The 24,410-nt window shown below is 37.6% G+C and overlaps 1 protein-coding gene across 1 annotated transcript in view; it reads left to right on the top strand.

The window, feature by feature from the left end:
• Positions 1-24,410, top strand: part of CATSPERT (catsper channel auxiliary subunit tau) — a 161,226-nt gene that overhangs the window by 52,806 nt on the left and 84,010 nt on the right. The window contains 4 exon segments of the mRNA XM_014589560.2: positions 2,326-2,431; positions 7,420-7,495; positions 15,392-15,435; positions 16,603-16,899. Coding sequence (XP_014445046.1) covers positions 2,326-2,431; positions 7,420-7,495; positions 15,392-15,435; positions 16,603-16,899 — 523 coding nt within the window.

Below are 24,410 nucleotides of genomic sequence, written 5' to 3'. Positions count from 1 at the left end.
TGTTAAACTTCCATATTTAAAATAATGTGTCTGTAATTTATAGTGTTTTGTGGAGGAATATATTTAGACAATTATGTCATATAGGAATAACAACAGTTATTTTTCTTTATTCCCAATCCTTATGCCTTAATTTTGTTTTCTTGTCTTACTATGTTCTAGAAGCTAGAAGTGCCAGTCAGTGTCTGATAAAAATAGCAAGAGTGAACACCTTTGTCTACTAAAAAGCAATTCTTCTTTAAAAGCAATGATTGTAACATTTAGCAATCATGAGAATTATTTATACAGGATTTTTTGGGGGGGTATTTAGATATCTTGTGTATCAGATTAGTATATTATCCCATTCTATCCCTAGTTTGCTGAGAGTTTTATTATTTAGGTCATGAGTAGATGTTGGATTTTGTCAAACACATTTTATCTTTCAATTAAATTGTATTTAAATTATATTTTTTAAAGAATTATTTTATTTAATTTTACTATTCATTCATTTATTTTTTTTTAATGTGACCATAGAGAGACCAGAGAGAGAAACAGAGAGAGAGGGAAAGTGAGAAAGCAAGGCACCAGGTCCAGGACTTGAACCATAGTCTGCCATGTGGGAATGTCCAGCACCTTAACCACCATGCCACCTGCTGGTCCCTTAAATTATATTTTCTAATGTTAAACTCAAAATTTTTTGTTCTGGAATAAACCCAGCTTTTTCATGGTATATTATCTTTTCTACACACTATTAGATTTATTTTTTGTACTAAAACTGAATTTTACTATGTTCATGAATGATACTATATTGTAATTTGCCTTTTTTTATAATGTCCTGTTAGTTTTATTGTCAAAGCCATCGTGTCCTCATGAAGTTAATTGGGAAACATTCCCACTTTTCCATTTAATTCTTGTTGATTGCATCTTTATCAATTATTCAAACATTTTGAAGTTTTTTGGATTAGAAGCTAAATGTTTTTTGTTTCACTTGCTTTATTATAGGAGATATATATGCATTGAATAGTTTACAAAATATGTGTAGCTAAATGTTTGTGTATCCCCAAAATTCATATGTTTGGAACCCTTATGCTCAGTGTGATATTTGAAAGAGGGGTCTTTGGGAGATATTTAGGATTAGATTAGGTCATGGTTATGGGGCCATCATGGTGGAGGAATGCCCTTGTAAAAAGGAAAAGAGAGACCAACAGATAACCTAATGGCTATGTCACTGGACTCCTATATAGTTGACCATGGTTTGAGTCCTGGACCCAGTGGCTTAAACTCACATCAGACACGTGTGCGTGCATGCCCAGGATCCTGAGAGGAGAATGGAAGAGAAGGGATTGTGGCGTGGCCATACCCCCTGGGGAGTGATTTCTTGCTTTCTGTCTCTCTGTCTCTCTTTATCTTTCTGGCGAGCACATGTGCCCTATAGTAAAAACATGTCAAAAAAAAAAGATAAAAAAAGAAAGAGAGAGAAAAGATTGGGGCCAGCAGGTGGTGTAGTGGTGAAGGCTCTGGACTTCTACGTGATTGACTGTGATTCAAGTCTTGGACCTGGTGACTTGAAACTCGTGCCAGGCATGCGTGTGTGTGTGTGTGTGTGTGTGTGTGTTTGTGTGTGTGTGTGTTTGCCCACAATCTCAAAAGGAGAATGGAGGAGAAACAATTGCAATGTGACCATCCCCTGAGAGGTGATTTCTCATTCTGTTTTTCTTTCTCTCTGGCAAGTGCATACACCCTATAGCAAAAATCTCTCAAAAAGAAAAAAAGAGGAAAATTTCTCCACACTGTGAGAGTTCAGGAAAAGACCATTAACAAACCAGGAAGAATACCTTCACCAGACACTGGATCTACCAGCCTTTTGGTCTTGAACTTTCCAGCCTCCAGAACTGTGAGGAATAAATGTCTATTGTTTAATACCAGTCTATGGTATTCAGCTATAGCAGTCTGAATAGACTAAGACATACATTTTACGTACTAAGAATAATACGTACTGAATAATTTTGAAAACATGTATATACAGCTTAGATAATGATAATGACATTACCTAGCTATTTATGATATAGGTTAAGAAACATTACACTACTAATATCAGAAATGTGTTTTGTGTGCCCCTATGAGATTGCATCCCTCTTCCTAACCATTCACAAGTAAGAACCACCCTGGTTTTATTGTAATCATACCCTTTCCTTTGACTGCCTTTCCAGAAAATACATTGTTGGTTTGTCTCTTTTAGAACTTCTAAAATGGACCATATGGTATATATTCTCCTGCGAATCATACTATATATATATATATTCTTCTGTCGCTTGCTTTTTAAAATCTATAACTGTTTTCTTTTTTTAGACTGGAAAAAATGAAAAAAGAATACAGAAATCTTGGTACATGGATAGAGAAAGCTAGCTATTTAGAACAGGCTCTTACCCCCAAACTGGAACATAGTGATATTAAGGTAATTGATAAAAATATATTCTTCTGTATATAGCTTTCAATACTTTCTATTAAGAAGGTCATGATATAGTAATCAAGTATTGCTTATCTGCTCTTGATATACAAATATTATTCATGGCTCATGTACTTTCCTATTTTGGTAATGTACCATTCAGTAAATAGTGATTAATAATTTATAAGATTTAATTTTCTGGTAGCTTTATTAAGATATAGTTCACATATAATGTAATTCATCCATTAAAATGTACAATTTATGGTCTTTAGTATATTCACCAAGTTATGTATCCATCACCACAATAAATTTCCTACACCAAATAACACCAACACTATCCTCTCAAATTCTCTCAGCCCTATGCAACAACTAATCTACTCTATATCTCTAGATCTGCCTATTGTAGACATGACATTTCATTTAAATGGAATGATATAATATGTGATCCTTTGTTACTTGCTTCTTTCACATAATGTCTTCCATGTTTATCCCCATTGTAGCACACATAAGTACTTCATTTCTTTTTATTTCCAAATAACATTTCATTGTATGGACAGAGCATATTTTGTTTATACATTCATCTGCTGATGGACACTTGGATTGTTTTCATTTTTAAGTTACTATGAATAATGCTGCTGTGACTATTCATGTGCAAGTTTTTTGCGTGAATGTGTTTTTAATTCTCTTGGGTAATAACTAGAAGTGAAAGCTGGCTCATATGGTAATTCCCTACTTAAACTTTTCCACAGTAGCTGCATTATCTTGCTTTCCAACCAGCAATGTCTGCAGGTTCATAATTTTTATCAACACGTGTTATTTTCCTTTTAAAAAATTATTGCTATTACTATTATAGCCATTCTAGTGAGTTTTAAGTGGTATCTTACTGAGGTTTGTTTGTTTTTATATTTTCTCACAAACATTTACTTTACATATCAAAAAATTTTGTTCATACTCCATAATTCTAGAAAGTTAATAAACAACTTTCAAACTTTCAAAAAACTGCGTTTTAATGATAACTTTCAAAATATTTGTTATAATTTTGTTCGTGACTCTATAACAACAGAGACTATATGTTTTAAACTATTCTTGAGAAAATATTTACATGTTAACTATTCAAACTGTTGCAAAGCAAACACCCAGCACACAATTCACACATAAACCCTCTCAATTCAGCCCTGCCTACCTAGTATTCTGTGATATACAATCTGCTAGCAAAGATTGGTCTCTTTTTCTTACTTCAAAGTCTTCCTCAAGGTAATCCTCTGGTTGTGGCTGCTCTTTTGCAATCTCTACTGATTATGATACTGGGCTGGAAAAGTGCAGGTTATTTTATGGTACAAATTCTTTCATATAGCTTCTGTGATCCTCTCTGACAAGCAGAACTGTTTATGGTGCTAGACAGTCTTTCAAGAACTTCTGTTGGCTTTCTTGAGATATATACCTTAGTTTCATAGGTTTCTGGCCATATCTTCAGATATGACATTCCAGTCAAAGACCTGGCAGTAGCAAGTATTTCCAATTTCTAATGCAAGGCAACAGGTATTATTGAACTTATGCAAATAGCCTTTCTGCTACAAAATAAGAATACTCACAAATACTTTCCAATTCCAGAGGGGTCAGGAAGGGAGAAAACTCCTTGTTTCAATTTAAAAAAACAAACAAGCAAGCAAAAAATAAACACCCATTTTAACAAATTGCCGAACCTCTGAACAGCTTAAAAGAAAGCAAAATCCTTAAATTTAGAAAACAAAGCATAGAAGGAAATCAGTAACGTTTTAGTCAAAAGCCATAAAATTCTTTTTCACCAGTTCGGTCTCATGTAATTAATCTCTCTTCCGTTGAATTTGCAGTGTTACTCTGGTCAGATCTTTCTGTTTAAATCCTGAAAGATAACATTCAATATTATTATTGGTATTTACAGACTTGTCCCTAACATTAAGTTGGTCATTTTCTTGGTTGCTTTTGTTCTCTTATTTCTGTCTGTCTTTAGTTTTTCTGGTATAGCACTCCCTTTAGAACTTCTTGTTTATCTGAGAGTGTTTTTCTTTTCTTCGCATGTGAAAGATAATCTTGCTGGGTATAGTATTCTTGGTTGAAATTGTTTTTCACTTAACACTTTGAATATATTTTTCCATTCTTTCCTTGTTCGCATTGTTTTCAGTGAGAGTCTGATGTTGACCTGATGGGATAACTTTTGTAAGTGACCTGACATTTCCCTCTTGTCAATTGTAGTATCTTGTCTTTGTCTGTGGTTTTGGCCAATCTGGCTATGATGTGCCCTGGATAAAATCTTCTTGGATTGATTCTATTAGGAGTCCTTTGTATTTCTTGGGTCTGGATATTTGAATGGGTTTGGAATGTTTTCTTCCAGGATTTCGTGAAATAGATTATCAATGCCCTTATTAGTTTCTTTACTTTCTGGAATACCAATTATCTGGATGTTTGGGCGCTTAATGGTATCTAATATTTCTCATATATTATTGTTTTTTGGGGATTATTTTCTTAGTTTTTTTGTTTTTTTTCTAGGTCAGAGGTTTTGTCTTCAACATCCAAGATTTGATCTTCTACATGATCTAATCTGCTTTTCATGCTTTTGAGGGAGGTTTATATTTCCTATATTACAGCCTTCATCTCTCACAATTCCATTTGATTCTTTTTTATGGTATTTCTTCTTTCAAATTGTGAAAGAACTTCCTCACCTTTTGGAATTCTTTGTCTCTCTTCTCTTGTACCTTCTGGAGTTCATTGTCTCTCATCTCTTGTACCTCACTTAGTTTTGTCACTATGAATATTCAGAATTCTTTATTGGATATTTCTATGAGTTCCATGAAGGGTTGTTCTTTTCTCTTGGAGAAGAGATGTTTTCTTGGTTTCTCATATTTCATGTGCTTTTGCGGTGGTTTCTGGTCATCCAACGGATTTTACATTTCTTCCTAGTTTCTTGGAGTTAATTCTGAGTGTTCAGAGGTATGCAGGAGGAAGTGATCTGCAATTTCTCTGCAGTGGCATTTCCCTGATGCTCACCAAGTAACCTGTGCTTTTGACTTTGGCAGTGGATATTACAAAAGCCTCACAGTTTCTAGGGAATAGAGGTACCTGGGCTGAGCTGTGGAGTTTCCACTGAGAGTTCAGAGGCATATGGGAGGAGACGAGCCACACTTTCTCTGCAGATCCAGACTTCTTCCTGCAGCTCACTCTGCAGTCTCCCTTCTCTAAATTTTAGTCATTTGGTGGTGTATTTTCTTTTGGCTAATTGGTTGGAGAAGGTTTCTACAACCAGAGATCACATGCTTCCCTATACTGTAAGGTACATCTGTGACAATTTCTCTCCTCTATTGTGTTTTGCAATATGGCATCCACAGAAAGTGATTTTGAGGTCAGATTTACAAAGAGGAGTTTCTTCTTTTGGGCAGCAGGTTCAGTAAGGGTTGAAGATTTATATGACCCTAAAAGCTTGGCTATTGTGCACCTAGGCCTGTCTAAACACTCAGTGTGTGGAGACTGCGTAGCAGAGTGAGAAAGCAAGGTTTAAAAACCAAGAAAAGGTCTAGCATGCTGGGTAGAGTTTCTTCACAGTATAATGATGTATAGCAATTTAATGTATGAATAATAATTTTAAAAATTAAAAATTAAAAAAAGAAATCCCCCCACCAAAAAAAAGGAAAAGGAAAAGAAAACAAAGGGGAAAAAAAAAAAGGGGAGAAAAGTTTTTTAAAAACCAAAATATTAAAACCAAAGGCAGCAGGGCATACCTCAGATTTAAATGGCTTCTGAAATTAGCAAGAGAAAGGAGAGGTCAGAGGTGAGAAGTATTTTAAAATTTTAGAAAAAGGAAAAAATGTAAAGAGGCAGAGAGAGGACAGAGGTTGCCCTACCTGTCTGAGATTTGGGTATGGGAGTTGGGCTTTAGAGGAGAGATTCTTCAGTTGCCTTGGTTCCTGAACACGGCAGGGCACCCCTCAGATTTAAGTGGCTTATTTATTGTGGTTTTGATTTGCATTTCCCTAGTAACTAATGATATGAACATCTTTTTATGTATTTACAGGTCATTTGTGTATCTTTTCTGGACATATGTTTATTCAAATCATTTTCCAGTTTTAAAATTGGATTTTCTTTTTTTATTGTTGAGTTGTAAAACTTCTTCTTGTGTTTTGGATACTAGACCTTTATCAGATATTTGAGTGGTTAAATATTTAGAAATACCATCTGACTTGTTTTGACCTATAGCTGTGTATATCAGTGGCTAGATAAAACACCAAGATCACAGCCCCGAAATGGTAGCAATAACATACTGATGTTGTTATGGTTTTCCAGTGCTCTGTGCTGATCAGATAGAGCTGTGCTGCTGTGGGATAGATTGATTCGTATTTACTAATACAGAATTAGTATTTTAGAAAAAACTTGGGGATCTCCTCATTAAGGAAACTATGTACACATGCTTTGAAAAACCATGCCATGTCCCGCTAAGATGTATAATCAGAAATCGCAGTGTGTATGTAAACCAGAAATCACAATAAAAAAAAATAGTTTTGTATAAAAGTCAAAACAACAACAAAAAGAGCAGTGTTTCGTAAGAGCCCGGTGATCTCTTTACCTTACAGTTCTCATTGCAGTTTCATAAAAACACAGTACTTTTCAAGTCATAGGCCCTAATGAACGTATTCCAGTGAAAAGTAATCTGTTCCCTGAGGTCATTCTCTATACCCCTTGAAGTTATAATATTACGTAATTTCTCTTGTAATCTTCATTGCTCATGCAGTCATCGTTCAGATATCCTATTCATTCTTGGCTATCCTCTGCTACTGCTCTTTAAAATAGTGCTCTTTGGATTGCGTTTGTTCACAGACTCATCTCCTTCTTGTCTTCTGTAAATTTAGTGGGGAGGAGGACTAAATTGTACTAAAATAAGTTATTAAAGTACAGCAAAATATTTTAGCTCTTTAAACATTGCACCCAATATGTGCTTTTTTTTTTTTTTTTTTTTTTTTGGCTTCTAGGAAAGTAATTCAAGTGAGATATTTGGAAGCCTAGACTTTAGTCCTTCTGAAGAGAGGTTTAAGCATGTGTCATCAGGTAAGAAACTAATTTGATTTCTTATGTTTATCATTAAGATCTTTAAGTCAGAGTGGTTATATTGCAAAAAGAAAATTAGCTATTTGCTCTAAGTTGATTTTTTTTCTTTATTTAGGTTTTTGCCATAGGGAGCGTGTGCTTGCTAGAGAGAGACAGAGAGGGAAAATGAGAAATCACCCCTAGGGGTGATGGCTATGCCACAATCCCTTCCCCTTCATTCTTTTCTCAGGACTTTAGGCATGTATGCACACCTGCCCAGCGTGATTTTGAAACCACCAGGTACAGGACTTGAACTGCAGTCACCCATGTGGGAATTCAGCACCTTAATTACCATGCCACCTGCTGGCCCCTGATTCTATATTTTGTTAGGGAATAAATATACATTTATAGTGAAATTTTGATATGTAGTATTTATTTTGTTATACTCCCAGAGAGAAGGCTTAGACCCAATTAAGAGTTTTTTTTTCTTTCTTTTTTGTTTTAATGCAGGTCAGCATTAAAGTGTGGCATGGTGAATGAGGCAGCTGTATTCCATACGGCCAACTACTAGGTCATCAGGAAAGTCATGACGTATTTTTCTATTAAAAAATGTGTCATGACTTTCCCGACAGCGCAGTACCTGGTTCAAGTCTTGGATCTGGCAGATTGAAAAATGTGCAAAGCACATGTGCATGTGTGCCCAAAATCCTGAAAGGAGGAGAAATAGAATAGAGGAGAAAGGATTGTGGTGTGACCATCTCCCATAGGGCTGCTGCTTTAAGGACGAACTGTCAAATCTTAAAAATGTTAAGAAAAAAAGTTAAATCTGAACTATGATCGGTGATCAGGTATCTTTATTAAACATTGTGAACTATAGAGTTCTGTGTTATGTCGAGGTGTGTGTGTGTGTGTGTGTTTGTATATGTGAGTGTGAAAGAGAAAGTGCCAGAAAAAGGAGAGGAAATTAAAATACTGGTTGTCAGAAAAGTCATGATGTATTTTTCTGTTTTTCTATACAAAAATCCATCATGACTTTTCCAACAACACAATAGCATCAAAATTGAGAACTTACCATAAATTATCAGTAAGAGACTTAATTAAGAAAAATACTGTATATGCAGTCTTTTAAAAATCTTTCTCTTGGGTCCAGCCAGGTGGTGTGGAAGGTAAGGCAGCTGGATCCCACATGACCAACTATGTGGCTCGAGCACTGGATCCAGAAGCTTGAAAAGCATGCTGGGCGCTTATGCGTATATGCCACAAATCCTGAGAGGACAAGGGATTGCAGGATGGCCATCACCCTTTCTCATTAAAAAAATTTTTTTTTCTCAAGAGATTCACTTAAAAAGCATGTTAAAATATCATACCATTCTTTAAAATGAATAGTAGTATATATTTAGAGTCTTGGATTCTATAGATATAGAGTACTTATTTATTATAATAAGGCTTTTGGCACAGGTTAATCATCTTTCCTCTCTACTTCTACTTCCCTGGTAATATCAGGTTTTTAATCTATTCATTTTTAACATCTGGGACTCTTATCAGTTGGTATTGCATCTTTAGTCCACTCTTTACCTGAAACATTGCATTTTTAGCTGTTGGATGATCACAGTTTTCCTCTTCAGTATCATTAGGGAGGATGGAGAGTAGTTTCTTTCACTTATTGGTGGTGCCGTGTTTTTATTTTTGTTTTTGGTTTCTGCTATAGGGCATGTATGCTTGACAGGGACAGAAACAGAGAGAGGGAGAGAGAAATCATCTCTACCCTTAGGGCGATGGCCATGCCACAGTCCTTTCTTTACCATTCTCTTTTTGGGATTTTGGGCATGCACCCACATGTGCCAGTAATTTTCAAGCTCCTGGGCCTGGGACTCAAACTGTGGAGTCAGCCATATAGGATCCAGCTACTTTATCGTCCATGCTGCCTGCTGGGCCTCCCTTTTTCCTTTTTTTCACTTATCCAGAGCATTTACTTCAAGTCTTATTGGATCGTCTAGGGACTTTTTCCTTTACGGTATTTCTATAGCCTCCCGTATTATAGCTAATATTTATTGATCACTGTTTCAGTTTCTTCACTTGGATTATGGAAGTAGGTCCCAACAGTAATTAATTGAGGGAGCTATGCTTCACAGTTTAACAGATGAGGAAACTCAGGATCAAGCATATTAAGTAACCAACCAACCAAGAGGTCACATAGCCATTAATTGATATGGGTTGAATTTAAACCTAGTGTGACCCAAGAACTCAAGGTTTTTTTTCTTTTCTTTTTCTTTTTTCTTTTCTTTGTTTGTTTGTTTGTTTGTTTGTTTTCTTTTGCTATAGGGCATATGCACTCATTGGAGAGAGTCAGAGAGAGAGAGTGAGGGAAAAATCACTCTTAAGAGAGGTTGGCCCTGCCACAATCCCTTCTCTTTCATTCTCCTCTCAGGATTTTGAGAACACACACAGCACACCTGGCATATTTTACTAGCCTCCGGGGCTGGGATTTGAACTGATCTGTTGGCCATGTGGTATCCAGCCACCTTAACCTCAGTGCCACAAGCTGACCCAGAGCTCAAGTGTTTAACCATACTTGATCTTATCTATAAGCTGGATCTATTTAACCATTTAACCTTATCTATAAGTCTTCAAAAAGTTTGTGGAAATGTATTTTATGAAAAAGCTATCTATAGATATCAATGATTGCACCAAAATGAACTTACACTTTAATTCTATTTTCTGACAAACTTTTGAATTTCCCTCATATACTTGTATCATACCTACAAGATATCCATTTTACCTATGAACCACCATGGTTCAGAAAAATGAGCTGTGGGGATGATGTTAGCAAGAGAGCAAAATAGGAAGTTCCTGACCCTTCTCACAGAAACCCCAGTTCAGCAAGAAGACACAACAGTTCCCTTTAGGAGAAATCCAGAAACTAATCAAAGGGCTTCTACATCCCAGATGAGCACAAAACCAGCTACATTGAACTTCTATTGTAATATTTGAGACAGCCCTCCCTGGCCCAGCACCATATGATCAAGAAGAAATTCCCAGCTCCCAGATTCTCTATAGAGAAAGGAAAGGATAAAGGTCATAATCCAATGTTCTGATTTTTCTGGGAACTGTTGAAAGCCCTGACTTAGGTATCTCAGAGCACTAATAGAACCTGAAATAGACCAGACGCTTGGAGGACAATGAGAACAGAGTATGATTTGAACTAGCAAACTGGCACGCATTACAACTCCACCGCTCGGCTCTGTACAAAGAAAAAATCTCTCCCTGCTCCCACCCTTCTCCCTAGGGAAGGGAAAGGAAGGAATTGTATGTCCAGTGTTCAGATTTTTCTGGGGGCTGCCCAAGATACTGGCATCTGTCTCACCTTTCTTGGAGTGCTGGTGGAACCCCACAAATTCTAGGCACCAGGGGGCCTCTGAAAACAAAGACAACAGTTTGAACTAGCAAGAAAGTTTGAGTGGCCCCAGAATCTCTAGCTAGGTTGATGGTTGAGGGTTTTTTCTTTATGTTTCTTTTAAAAAAAATTTTTTAAGCCAGTACTTGAATACAGAGAGAAATGGCTGTTTTGTCTAATGTGAAGACACCAACAGAGAGAGCCAAGGAGAAGGAAAGAACAGAAAATATGTTACCAAAAAGTTAGATAAATCTTAAAAAACTGACCTAAATGAAATGAAGGTATATGAACTTACCTGACAGGAATTCAAATGAACCTTCCTAAAGATGCTTAGCAAAGTCGTGAGAACAATGCATGAACAAAGTGAGAATTTTAGTAAGGAGATAGAAAATATAAAGAAACATCAAATGGAAATCATAGATCCAAAAGATATAATAACTTAACTAAAAAATTGCACTGGGGTGGGAGGGATTCAAACTAGAGCAAGCAGAAAAAGAATTAGCAAGCTCAAGGTCATTGGAAATTGTCCAGTCAGAGTTGAAAAAGAGTAAAGAAAGTTTAAGAGATATATGTGGCATCATTAAGTGGACCAGTATATGCATTATGGAACTCTCAGAAGGAAAAGGGAGGAAGGACTTTGTAGCACAGCAGTTAAGTCCTGTGCTTAGGGAGCTGGATCTTACATGGCCAACTGTAATTAGAATCCCAGGCCTGGAGGCTTGAAAACATACGGGATGCATGTGTGTGCATGCCCCAAATCCTGCTGGGGTGGACACATGGAAAATGATTGCAGCATGAGAAATCATTGGAGGAAGAAGAGTAATACTGTTAAAATGTCTACATTACCCAAAGATCCAACAAAATCCCTATAAAAATTCCAATGGTGTTTTTGACAGAAATAAAAAAAATCTTTTTTTAAATTTACATGAAACCACAAGGACTCTGAATGGCCAAAATAATCTTAAGAAAGAACAAAATTAGAGGGCATTACACTTACTGGTTTCAAAATCTATTACAAATATATTAGAACAGTATGGTATGACATAAAGACACATACAGATGAATGAAACAGAATAGAAAACCCAGAAATAAACCAATGCAAATATGGCCATCTGATCTTTGAGAAAGATAAAAACAAAACAAAACAAAACAAAACAAAACAAAAAACCCTAGTGAAGAAAAGATAGTCTTTTGAAAAAAAAAATGATGTTCCAGAAAACTAAATATCCACATCCAGAAGAATGAAAATTGAACCCTTATTCTATACCAGACACAAACATTAACTCAAATGGATTAAAGACTTGACTGGAAGACCTGAAACTGCAAAGTTGCTAGAAGATAACAGGGGAAAAGCTCAATTATATTGGTATGGGGAAAATTTCATGACTAAAACATCAGAAGCACAGAAAACAAAAGAAAAAATAGACAAGTGGACTACATCAAACTAAAAAGCTTCTACATGGTAAAGGAAAACAATAGGGGCAACCTACAGAATGGGGGAAAATATTTTGAACTCTTGTATCTGATAAGGGGTTAATATTAAAAATGTATAAGGAACTTCTACAACACTATAGCAATAGCAAATAAAAAAAAAAACATAAAGAAACTTTAAATATCACGATTAAAAGTTATCTAGTGTATTAAACACACATTTCTTTAAGATGATAATCAGAGGGTTTGTGCCCCAGACCCAGCAACTTACAACTCATGCTGGGTGCATGTGCATGTGTGCCCAAGATCTCCGGAGGAGAATGGACTAAAGGGATTGCCACATAGTCATCCCCCTGGTGGTGGTGGTGGGGGGGTGATTTCTCATTTTCCCCTCTCACTGTCTCTGTATCTTTCTCTCCCTTTCTCTGGGAGTACAAACACCCAAAGGCAAAAACTTCTTTTTAAAAAATGTCAAATAGGGCTAGTCCCAGCAACAACTACATCCCCACCCCCCCCCTCCCGAGTGGCCCCAACAAAAAATAGTCTCTCCCACTTGCCCACTGCCCAGGATCTGCACTCTGCAACCCATGAGGTTTAATGCCCATTTGGACTTTGACAATCACAGATGGCAGTGAAGGCATCAACGTGCAAGCTCCCGACTTGTGGTAGTCTCATTGGGTATATGCAAGATACAACAGCATCAGTAAGCAGTGGCTTAGACACAAGCTACCTGGTCGTCTACAGAAAGGCTGTGGAATCATATTTCACTTCCCCTAGGTACTATCCTGCAGTTCTCCAGAGCTCTCATATCATGAGGCTGGGTATCCCTGGTCCAGTGCCCGTCACTTGGCCCCACTGTCCTAGTGGGACAGTGGGCCCAACTAGAGGCGGTGTGCCTGGACGACTGCATGAATGCCGACCTCTACCTATACTATAAACCCACAAGTCAAGTGCCCAGCAAGAGGCAAGGCGAGTGGCACTATGCCGAGATGAAGCATTTGTTCCTGGACAGTGCCACGAAGATCTTGGTCATGGAGGTTGGGTTGCAGCTGAGCTTTGACAAAGTCTGTGACAGAAAGCAGCCCAAGTACTTGCAGGCCATTGCCCTGAAGCTGTGAGTCCTGGCACAAGGACCCCGACATGTTTCTGAAAGTAGTCCACAATCTTACCCCCTTCCTTTGGATACACACTCCTCTCTCCTTCCATACTTTACTTAGGGAGAGGGGACTTTACATCAGGGAAGAAGCATGTTCACTGAAGTCCCAGTGGGGCCCTTATAGAGTGTACCCACCTCTTGGAAGTCAGAGGATACAACATATACTGTCACTGAAGAGTTTTCTCTTGGCGTGAAATGATGGTGTTGTATATATTACGATGGTTTTTGATGTTACCAGTAGTAGTATTCAGTTCTTTAAAGTCCTTGCCTAGAAAGAAAAAAAGGAACAAATGAATTCACTTTATGATCCTGTGATTCTACCTCTGGGTATTTATCTAAAAGAACTGAAATCAGGATGTCAAAGTGATATTTGCACCCCTGTGTTCATTGTCATGTTACTTACTACAGCTAACATGTGGAAACAACCTAAATGTCCTCCCACCAATGAATAGATAAAATATAGTATACACATGCAATGGAATATTATTCAGCATTAAAAAAGAAGGAAATCCTGCCATATGAGACAATGTGTATGAACTTGAGGACATTATGCTAAGTGAAATAAGTCAGTTGCAGAAAGATACCACATATACAAAGTATATCATTATAGTCAAACAAGAAGTAGAGAGTAGAATAGTGGTTGCCCAAGGTTAGGGGGAAGAGCAAGTGAGGAATTGTATTCAACATATATAGTTTCCATGATACAACATGATGAAATTCTAAAGATCTGCTGTACAACATCGTGCCTATAGTTAACATTACTGTATTTTATACTTAAAAATTCTTAAGAGTCTCATGTTAAATATTACCACAATTGCAAGAAGAAAAAAGAGCTTACTGAATTCACGCAGCTAGTTGTCAGCACAGTAAATTTTTAAAATTAGAATTATTGTATTTCTGGGACCAGCAAATGGCATAACAGTTACATCACTGGACTCCCACATAGTTGACCATGGTTCAAGTCCCAGACCCGGCGGCTTAAAACTCATGCCAGACATGTGTGTGTGTGTGTGTGTGTGTGTGTGTGTGTGTGTGTGTGTGCCCAAGATTTCCAGAGGAGAATGGAGGAGAAGGGATTGTGGTGTGGCCATTCCCTGGGGTGGGGGGTGGGTGGGGGGAGGGCAATTTCTTGTTTTCTGTCTCTCCAGCGCTATTTTGCCCTATAGCAAAATCGCTGTTAAAAAAAAAAAAGAATTATGTATTTCTTTGTGTCTCAATTTCTTTTTCCAGATTTTACTATAGGGTGTGTGTACTCACCAGAGAGGAATAGACAGAGAGAGGGAAAGTGAGAAATCACTCCCCAGTACAGTCTCCTCTTCTCTAGTCTCCTCCCAAGATTCTGGGCACGTACTCACAGAGTCCTGACATGACTCTCAAGCCACTGGATCTGGACTCAAATCACATAGCAGGCCATGTGGGATCCAGTCCCTTAACTGACCTCCATGCCACCTGCTAGCCCAGTATCTCAACTCTTTATTCTTTTTTTTTCTTTTTCCTTTTATACTTATTAGGTATATATTTCTGAGAAATTTTATTGGCATTTCAGTCAAGTTGTCTTGAATTGTCCTATTTTCTCTGATTTCATTAACCTTTCTCTTCCAAAACTAGCAGAATCACTTACTATTTTGGATTTGTTTTATTTCCCCTCAACTTTGACAAAATATATCTATATCTGTTTTTATGCTTTATATTAAAATCTTTTCATTTTATGCATGTCTTCATTTTATCCCCACACTTGCTCATTTACCATTCCCCACCCTCCGTCTTCCCTGAGATTCATTGGCCTGCTTTTACTCTGTAGTGTCTCTGGATAGCTGCTTTGACTTAAGTTGCTCCTTATTCTTGGTGAGAAAAATTATAATAGTATTTGCATATATGTAAATAATGCGTGAATTGTTTTATGTGAAATAAAATATTTTCATTAATTTTTAAACAGACGTCACTTTTAAAAGCGAGAGAATGGCAAGTACCTCAAGTGAGGTAAGGGAATCCGGAATAGAACTTCCATAGTCATTATTTTATAAAGAGATAAAATATGTGTAACTAGAAGAAGTAGTTATAGGTACAAAGTAGAAGACACCTGAGAAGTTACTCAGCTGATTCTCGGTTATTTCCGTTATAGCAGTATCTGCAGAGTTACCCATTTTTTTATGTTAAATTATACTCTTGAAGGAGAAGTTTCTGCATAAAATACTAACATTTAAAAACACATATGAAAATAGGGGACAAAAATTGTTGAGAAAAAGAGGAAACAAGAAAGAAAAAAGCATGAAGTTCTGCAAAAGATCTTAGAGATGTCATAGATCTAACTTCATTCTTGACTCTTTCTCATCAGAATCTTAGTTTATCAGATTGTAAACTTTGCCCAGGAATATTATGTATTTTATAATAGAAATAAACAGAAAATAGAGTTCATATAATGTAAGTTGCTTTTCAGTTAATTGTACAGAGAAGATACTCATTCTATGATGGAGTAAATTTTCCATGTAAATAGAAAGTAAATGGCTCTTCTCTACTGCTTGACAAATTTCATAATTTCCATCTTGAGGTCAGTGGCTCTCAAATATCAGTTGAAGAGTCAGTAGGTACGGGTTGCCCCAGCTCAAGGAGAGGAGGAGGAAAAAGCATGGAGAATTTCTCATAAGCTAAATTCATTTAGCTCAACCAGCTGTCTTTTACTTTATGATACCATTTTTTGTTCTATTTTGTTTTACGTTTTTCTTTATTTTACGGTAGAGTTGTAACTTTAGGATATTGGGTCTGTTTGTGTAATGTGTGTGTGTGTGTACTATTTCACTATTAAACTTTCTCTCGTTTCATGATATTTTGGTGATAATTTAATAATAGTAAAATGTCAGCCTGGATTTTCTGTTTTGAGATGGTGCTGACTTATACAATTTGGACATTTGAGAACTATTGCTTTATAAACCACTGTTTTAGCATGTTAATGTAAAATATTCTATGGCCTATGACTTCAGGCAAGTGAATTTATCATTTCTTTTACTACAAAATGTAATAACTTACAAATATCAATAGTAACATTATGACAAAGGATGGGGTACAGTTGATTTTAAGTCATTTTATTACTTGTAAGCATTTTCTAGTTAATTATTCATTGATAGCATGTTTTATTGCTATATTTTCTAGTTACTCGATAGTGATGAGAAGAAAGAATTGATTGTACCGACATTGAGCCACACAGCCCAAGATCATTTAACCGCTGTTCTTCCTAAAAGTGATGACTCAACAGTGCCACACGAAGGTAGTTCATTTGGAAGTATTCCTAGCCTGGAAATAACAGAAGAGAGCAAAATATCACCCTTAGATGAATACCAGTCAGAAGCTGTGCCAGACAGAAAAAGTAAAATGGCATTATTTCCACCAGAAGTGAAAATGAAAGAAAAACACCCGAGCATTTTAAAAACAGACATATCTGCATCAGAGGTAAAGTTGAGAAATATGTGCATAAATCTAAAGGGAATAATGAGGAGGAACTTAGATTCAACTTCAACAAGAGTTAGGTGCCAAGGCAGTTATCTAAGCTTAGCAGAAAGGAAAAGGACGAGTTCAGTTTCTCCAGATACAAAATCAAAAGATAGCCTTCAAAGCCAAGATCCACAAAATGACCCTGAACTGAAGGTGTCTCCCCTTGTATTAGAGGTGTAAGACTAGGAAAAGCAAAATAATTTGTTCAAAAAACACAAACAAATTTAATTACTAATAAATTGAAAATGCATCCAAATGTCTTCAAGTGAAAATGTGTCTAAGTATATTTAATATTCTTTCTCTGCTTATATTAAGTATTGTGGGGGGAAAAAAGCTATGAAGAAAAAGCAAAGTGATTTAAGATGTCAGTAATACAAAAAAAAAGTGGGTGTGAAATTTAGCTGAAAGTATAATAATTAAATGTAAACTAAAAGAAAATATAAAAGCCTGGGAAGTTATGTTAGTGGAAAATTTTAATTAAACTGTTACAGCACAGAAAACAGCATATATCCGCTTGTTACATATAATTTTATTGTTTAAAATCAGAATGATCTGAATGCAAATTTAAAGGTACACCAGAGTGAAGCCTTTCTCAGAATGACAGGTCCTCTATTTAGTCTTTACATCTTATTTGAATCACTATTCTAGGTAGTTGATAAAGCAGTAAAAGAGGATCCACAGGTCGGATGGCAAAGAATTTGAGTTCTAAGTAAAGCTCTGCTTTTATTTACTTCAACTAGCACCTAAATTTCTAAACCCTTTTCTTCGTCTTTTGAAAAGTAGATCAGTCTAGGTCATATTTAAATTCCCTTCCAAATTTCAAAAGATGTCATTTTATTAAATATTTCTAGCTGGGGAATTACTCATCGTCAACTAAGTGAATAGCTTATTCAGTGTAACTGAAACAGAGTGTGAGAGAAATGTAGTCCTAGAAAATTTAGGGGAGTATAAAAGAGACATAGTTATAATTCTACTGCTCCATTTAACAAGCCTATTTCCTTTCAATCTTGTTATGTACATATACTTACATATTTATTTATTTTTCAAATGTGTATCAAGCTGTGTAAATTAAAGCTAAATCATATATATGTGTGTATAATTTTATATTATGCTTTTTATTACTTAACATGATAAGCAAGCTACCTGAATTTTCTTTAATACTTGTAAGATACAGAATGTCCTTGAATATAAGTATTCCATAATTTTTAAAACCGTTTCTGTATTATTGGACATTAAGTTTAAAATTAACATTTTTTTACTTACCTATTTATTTGGGTCTGTAATGATCTAATATATTCATAGAAATGGCATGTCAATATATGATAGTACTTTACATTCTCATCAATAGCACTTGAATATTAATAGTCTCTTAAACAATGATTAAAACTTATTCATGCTTATTAGCCAGGTGATTTTCCCTGCTGTGAGTAGATAGACATGTCCTTTGTCCATTTTTTCTTTTGGAAGATTTGGGAATTTTGTTTAGGTTTTATAATGATCTCTGTTCATTTTAAAGATATTAACTACTTGTATTACGCACATACTCTTCCATAGTTTGTAGTTTACCTTTTAATTATTTTATTATACTTGAGTCTGACTTCCAAAATATGGAAGTTCCACTTTTATTTGATACGTGAGTCATTTATTATTGTGTAACAAGTAACTCCAAAATTTAGTGACTTAACACAACCATCTTATTATCTCTCAAGATTCCATGGTATTGGCTGTGCTAGGCTAGTCAGCTCTGCCCCACTTAATGGTGGATGTTGACTGGTAGTCATCTAGGAGTTTAATTGGACTGGAACTCTCATGATGGGTCACTTAAATGTTTGATACCTTGACGGAAGTAGCTATAAGGGCTTGACTGTAGACACATGGACATCTGACTAGATTTGCATGTCCTTTCTTTCTCTCTCTATGTAATCTTAGGAATTATCTGCTTTTCTCTCCATGTGGTCTGTCTATCTGGGTTTTTGTTTGTTTGGTTGGTTTTTGAGAGGTTTTTTTTTTTTTTTTTTCTATAGGGCATGTTCATTCACCAGAAATACAGAGACAGAGAGAGAAAGCGAGAAATCACCCTCCAGGGGGGATGGCCATGCCACAATCCCTTCTCCATTCTCCTCACGGGATCTTGGGCATGCACACACACTTGCCTGGAGTGAGTTTAAGACACCGGGTCCAGGACTCGAACCACAGTCAATAACATGGGAGTCCAGTGACATAGCCATTACTCCAACTGCTGATCCCTATCTGGACTTTTTAATAAGACAGCTGAACTCTATGTGGGGCCTGAAGGCTTCCAAAATATGAAAACAGAAACTTTAGCCCTCTTAAGACTCAGGTTTGAGTCTCCTCCACTGCATTCTGATGATTACAACAGGTCCTAGACACAGTCCTGATTCATGATGGGAGGGGACTGCAGATGGCATAAGTCTTGTGTGTGGGGATATTTATTGGGGGCCATATTTGGAGTATAACTATAATAGGTTAGCCCTCTCTAGCTCCAAGTAATTCATGTAAAGTATACTTACTTCTCTTCCAAGGTCCTTGGTCCCATGCTATTACTGCACAGGCTCAGGCTTGAAGTACAGAATTCTATCATCTAAATCAGGTCCAGGTGAATTGAAGAGACTGATCATCTGTCTCCCATATATGATGATGAATGAATCGGGTACAGGAAAATTGGGATCGACATTTACATTTCAAAGGTGGAGGGAGGAAAATGTGAGGCATATAGCAGTCAGCAGACCATACTAATTCTTGAAGTTTCTGCTTTCACCTCAGCTTTTAGTTCTACCCTCTGAATCATCCATTTGCTATAAGAAAGAGCTTCTGTTTGTAGTTGAGTAACTTTGCAGCCTATGTCCTGTCTGCAGGAAGCTGAGGGTTCAAACACCTCATTTTCATTTCAAACTGTTTGTCTCTGTTCAGTCTAAGATGCTAAAGATCAAAGATTTTTGGTCCAGTTAGTGATACGGTGGTTAAGGTGGCTGGATTTCACATGGCCAACTGTACTGTTCGAGTCCCAGACCCAGCGAGGCAGGAAGAAATCTAGAAAATGGAAGTGGGTAAGGGGGCTGGAGCATCTGCCTACATGGCTAGATTGAAAAACTGATCAGGGCCGTAAATTCCTTGCCCAAGGTAATGTAGGGGAGATTTCCAGTGGGGTATGTCTAGATGACTAAGCCAGATTTCATATAGCCAATGAGATTAATTAGTGGGCCTAGTGAGAGAACAATCAGTGGGTTCAGCCAGTGAGCAACTGACACAATCTAGATTGAAAAAAAAATGATAAACTTCACAGACTGTAACTGCCAGAGCCTTTGAGCCACTCCTCCTCTCTCTGTCCACTTGCATCAGCTCCCACATCTCAGAGTGTACTTTTGCTTTTTCTTAATAAATTATCCTTTACTTTTGCTATTGATGTATTTCATTCAGTTCTTTGTCCAAAACACGAAGAACCTGGACATCGCCAAAGCTATCCCACACCACTAGTGGATTAAAAAATATGGTGGTGCACATGTGTTTGCATGTTCCAAATCCTGAGAGGACAATGGAGAAGAGACTATGGCATGGCTGTTTCCCTTGGGGAGGGGTGGGAGTTGCTTTCTCACTTTCCTTCTCTGTCTCTATCTAGTGAGCACATGCTCCCTGTAGTAACAATTTTTTAAAAGAGTTCGTGGATTTCCTATGTATTAAATTATGGTCTTAGGGACCAGCAGTTGGCGTAATGGCTATGTTGCTGGACTCCCACGTAATCGACTGCGGTTCGAGTCCCGGACCTGGTGGCTTAAACTCACACCAGGCGCATGTGCGTACGTGCCCAAGATCCCAAGAGGAGAATGGAGGAGAAGGGATTGCGGCATAGCTATCCCCTCTAGGGGGTGATTTCTCGCTTTCTGTCTCTCTGTCTCTCTCTGTCTGTCTGGCGAGCACACACGCCCTATAGCAAAAACCTCTCCCCCCCCCAAAAAAAGTATGGTCTTAATTAGCCAAATATCACACCCCTAAATATCTTCTAGACATGACCCTATTTTCTTGGACTATTTCCTTGGGCTGAGAATCAAGTGTTGTAGCTCAGTACCTTTAAGAATTTTAGAATTGCTCCGTATAGCAGGGGAAACCTAAATGTCACCAAAGCTGTTTTGTTTTTGTTTGCTATAGGGCACATGCACTCACCAGAGAGAGACAAAGAGAGAGCGGAAGTGAAAAAGAAAGCTGCAGGGTCTGGAACTCGAACTGTAGTTGGTCACATGGAAATCCAGCACCTTAACCACCACACCACCTGCTGGTCCCCAGTGAAGGATCTTACAATATTGTTTGTATAGCTATGTGGGTCTCTGAGTTACCACTTAAATTCTTTCTGAAGTCTTAATAACAGACCTTGCAGCCACACCCTTGTGATGTTGACCCTAAAACCACATTTTACTGCCAACACCCTGGATTTGATCTTTGTCCCGAGGTCATTATTAAGAGTCATCAACTGGGAGAGACAAGAATGAGAAATAGTTTTATTTTTATAATTCTAACATATCGTGGCTCAACAATTATTTCTTTGGATTCTGCTTGAAAACTGAACAGTTTCTTTCTTTGTTCACCTCTCTTTATTTGTATCTTGTAATACTCAACTAAAAGAAACCATTTGAGGGGACAGCCAGGTGGCATGGTGGTTAAGGCATGGTTATCCACCATGATTGAGGGCATGGTTCAAGTCCTAGACCTAGCAGCTTGGAAAATATGTGTGCGTGTGTGTGTGTGTGTGTGTGTGTGTGTGTGTGTGTGTGTCTGCCCAAAATCCCAAGAAAAGAATGAAGGAGAAGGGATTACGGCATGGCCATCTCCCCAGAAGGTGATATCTTACTTCCCTCCCTCTCTTTCTCTCTGTCTCTGGCAAGCATACACACCCTATAGCAAAAACTAAAAAAAATAAAAAGAAAAAAAGAAACCATTGGGAATTTTTGGCATTCTACCTACAAATCTTAGTCAAATACTCAGGCTCATTGTGCTTTCTATTCTCCGTGTGTAAGAAACATACTCACCCGTCCGATGTCAAAGAATGAACATAGAAATAAGAAGTACAGAGAAGTGAGACTTTAATGGTGGTCTTGCAAGATCAAATATCTGATGGGCAGGCATGTCCAAATTGGTTACAACAGACAATTTATTCCCTGGTGTGCAAGTTCCTCCCCAGTTCCCAGGGGCTGAGTACTATGGGGTATACAGTCTTCCCGGATATCACCTAAGATGCAGGCTCAGGACAAGACCCTGAAAAAAGGTCCATAAAATGTCCTGAGGAGGGAGAAGAACTGGGAAGTAAAAAGGAGCAACGGGCTGGTGACCAGCCACCATCTTGAGAAGTCATTTCTCAAGGGCGACTTGTTTTGGGGTTGTGTTTATTCAGGAACTTTTCAGGAATGTGTACTTGCAAGTTGGTTAAGCTATTTGTCAAGCTGTTTTTGAAAATGAATCACTTGGGACCAGCAATTGGCATAATGGCTGGACTCCCATGTAGTTGACCGCGGTTCGAGTCTCGGACTTGGTGGCTTAAATTCACATCAGGTGCGCGTGCATGCATGCCCAAGATCCCGAGAGAAGAATGGAGGAGAAGGGATTGTGGTGTGGCCATCCTCCCTGGAAGGTAATTTCTCACTTTCTGTCTCTCTGTCTCTCTCTGTCTGTCTGGCAAGTGCACCACCCTATAGCAAAAAAAAAAAAAAAAAAAAAAAAAAAAAAAAAAAAAAAAAGAAAGAAAGAAAGAAAGAAATAGAAGAAAGAAAATTAATCACTTAAGGCTAATTTTTTTTACACTTGTTAACACAGGGAACAGTGTTGTCAAAATTTCCACCAATATAAAAAAATATGGTCACCATTTTAACAGCTTTCATTAAAATGTCCTTCGTGTCTGTCCAGCATTCTCTAACAGTTTTCTGGAGGCTTTTTCAGCTTTTGCCTGCTATGCAGCCCCCACCTTACCTCAAATTCACACATTTTAGGTTTTAATTATAACAGCAACTCATGTCTGGGAATTTATAGTTGCAAAACAAACCACTCCAAACAGTTCTGGAAGCATATTTATTCCCTTTGGAATTTGCTGCGTTGCCTATATTTACCGGGGAAGTTCTGCTCCATGCAATGCCAGTTGGGGCTATGTCATCTGGGGGTTTTGCTGCAATGAGTCATCTCCAAGAAGGGTCCTGAACATGTGTACAGCCTTATTCAGAATGGCTGGAGGGCCCCTGGGATGACTAAGCCTTTCTCTTTTTCTTTTTTCTTTTTTTTTTAACATTAATTCACTATACATCATTATAGTATAAGCCTTTCTCTTGAAGTAGTCTCAGATGCTTTACCATCTCCATGCAGCCTCTCCATATGCTTATTCACAGTAGAACCAGACTTATATGATAATTTAAGTTTTTAGATGGGGTGTTTAGAGCATTTTAAAATCAATGCCTTTTTTCTTCTCCACCCCAGTGAGCTGAAAACTCCGATACTAATGTATAAATATATATTTGACTTTCAATATCCTGTCAAAGCATGATTAATGATAGTCAAAGATATCAGATCCTTATCCCTACAATCTATAAATGTTAACCTTTTTTTAAGAGAGATTTTTGCTATAGGGCACATGTGCTCACCACACACACACACACACACACAAAGAGAGAGAGAGATATCACCTCCCAGGAGAGAGAGAGATCACCTCCCAGGGCCATGGCCATGCCACAATCCATTATCCTCTATTCTCCTCTCAGGACTTTGAGCGTGCACACACACACACCCCAACATGAGTTTCAAGACACCAGAACTTGAACCACAGTCAGCCATGTGGGGAGTCAGTGCCTTAACCACTATGTCACCTGCTGGCCCCTGTAAATGTTAACCTTATAAGGCAAAGCCTTTTTCAGATGTGATTAAGTTAAAAATCTTGAGATGGAGGGGTCAGCAGATATTGTGAAAGTTATGGTACTTGACTTCCACATGGCCAACTGCAGTTCTAGTCCCAGACCCAGCAACTTGAAAATCATGCTGGGCACATGTACATTTGTCCCCCAAATCTCAAGAGGAGACAGGAAGAGAAGGAATTGCTGCATGGCCATCCCCTTGGGAGGTGATATTTTACTTTCTCTCTCTCCTCTCTCTCTCTTTCTCTCTCTCTCTCTCTTCTCTCTCTCTCTCTCTCTTTCTTTCTCCCTCTTCTGCAAGAATACATGCCCTATAGAAAAAGCCACAACAAAAATCTTGAGATGGAAATATTATATTGGGTTATCTAGGTGGGTCTAGGCATCCTATTATTGTAAGAGAGAGGCAGAGGGAGATTTGACACAGAGAAGAAGGCAATGCGAAGATGGGGCAGAGCAATCTGGAAACATTCTACAATACATGGAGCTAAGAAATGCCAATAGGCTATAGAAATTGGAGGAAGTGAGAACAGAGTCTTCCCTGGAGCTTCCAAAGGGAAAATGTTCCTG

Source organism: Tupaia chinensis, unplaced genomic scaffold (assembly GCF_000334495.1).
Source record: "Tupaia chinensis unplaced genomic scaffold, TupChi_1.0 Scaffold000361_2, whole genome shotgun sequence".
NCBI lineage: Eukaryota > Metazoa > Chordata > Mammalia > Scandentia > Tupaiidae > Tupaia > Tupaia belangeri.
Note: the sequence above shows the minus strand (reverse complement) of the source record. Positions and strands in the feature narration are given on the sequence as shown.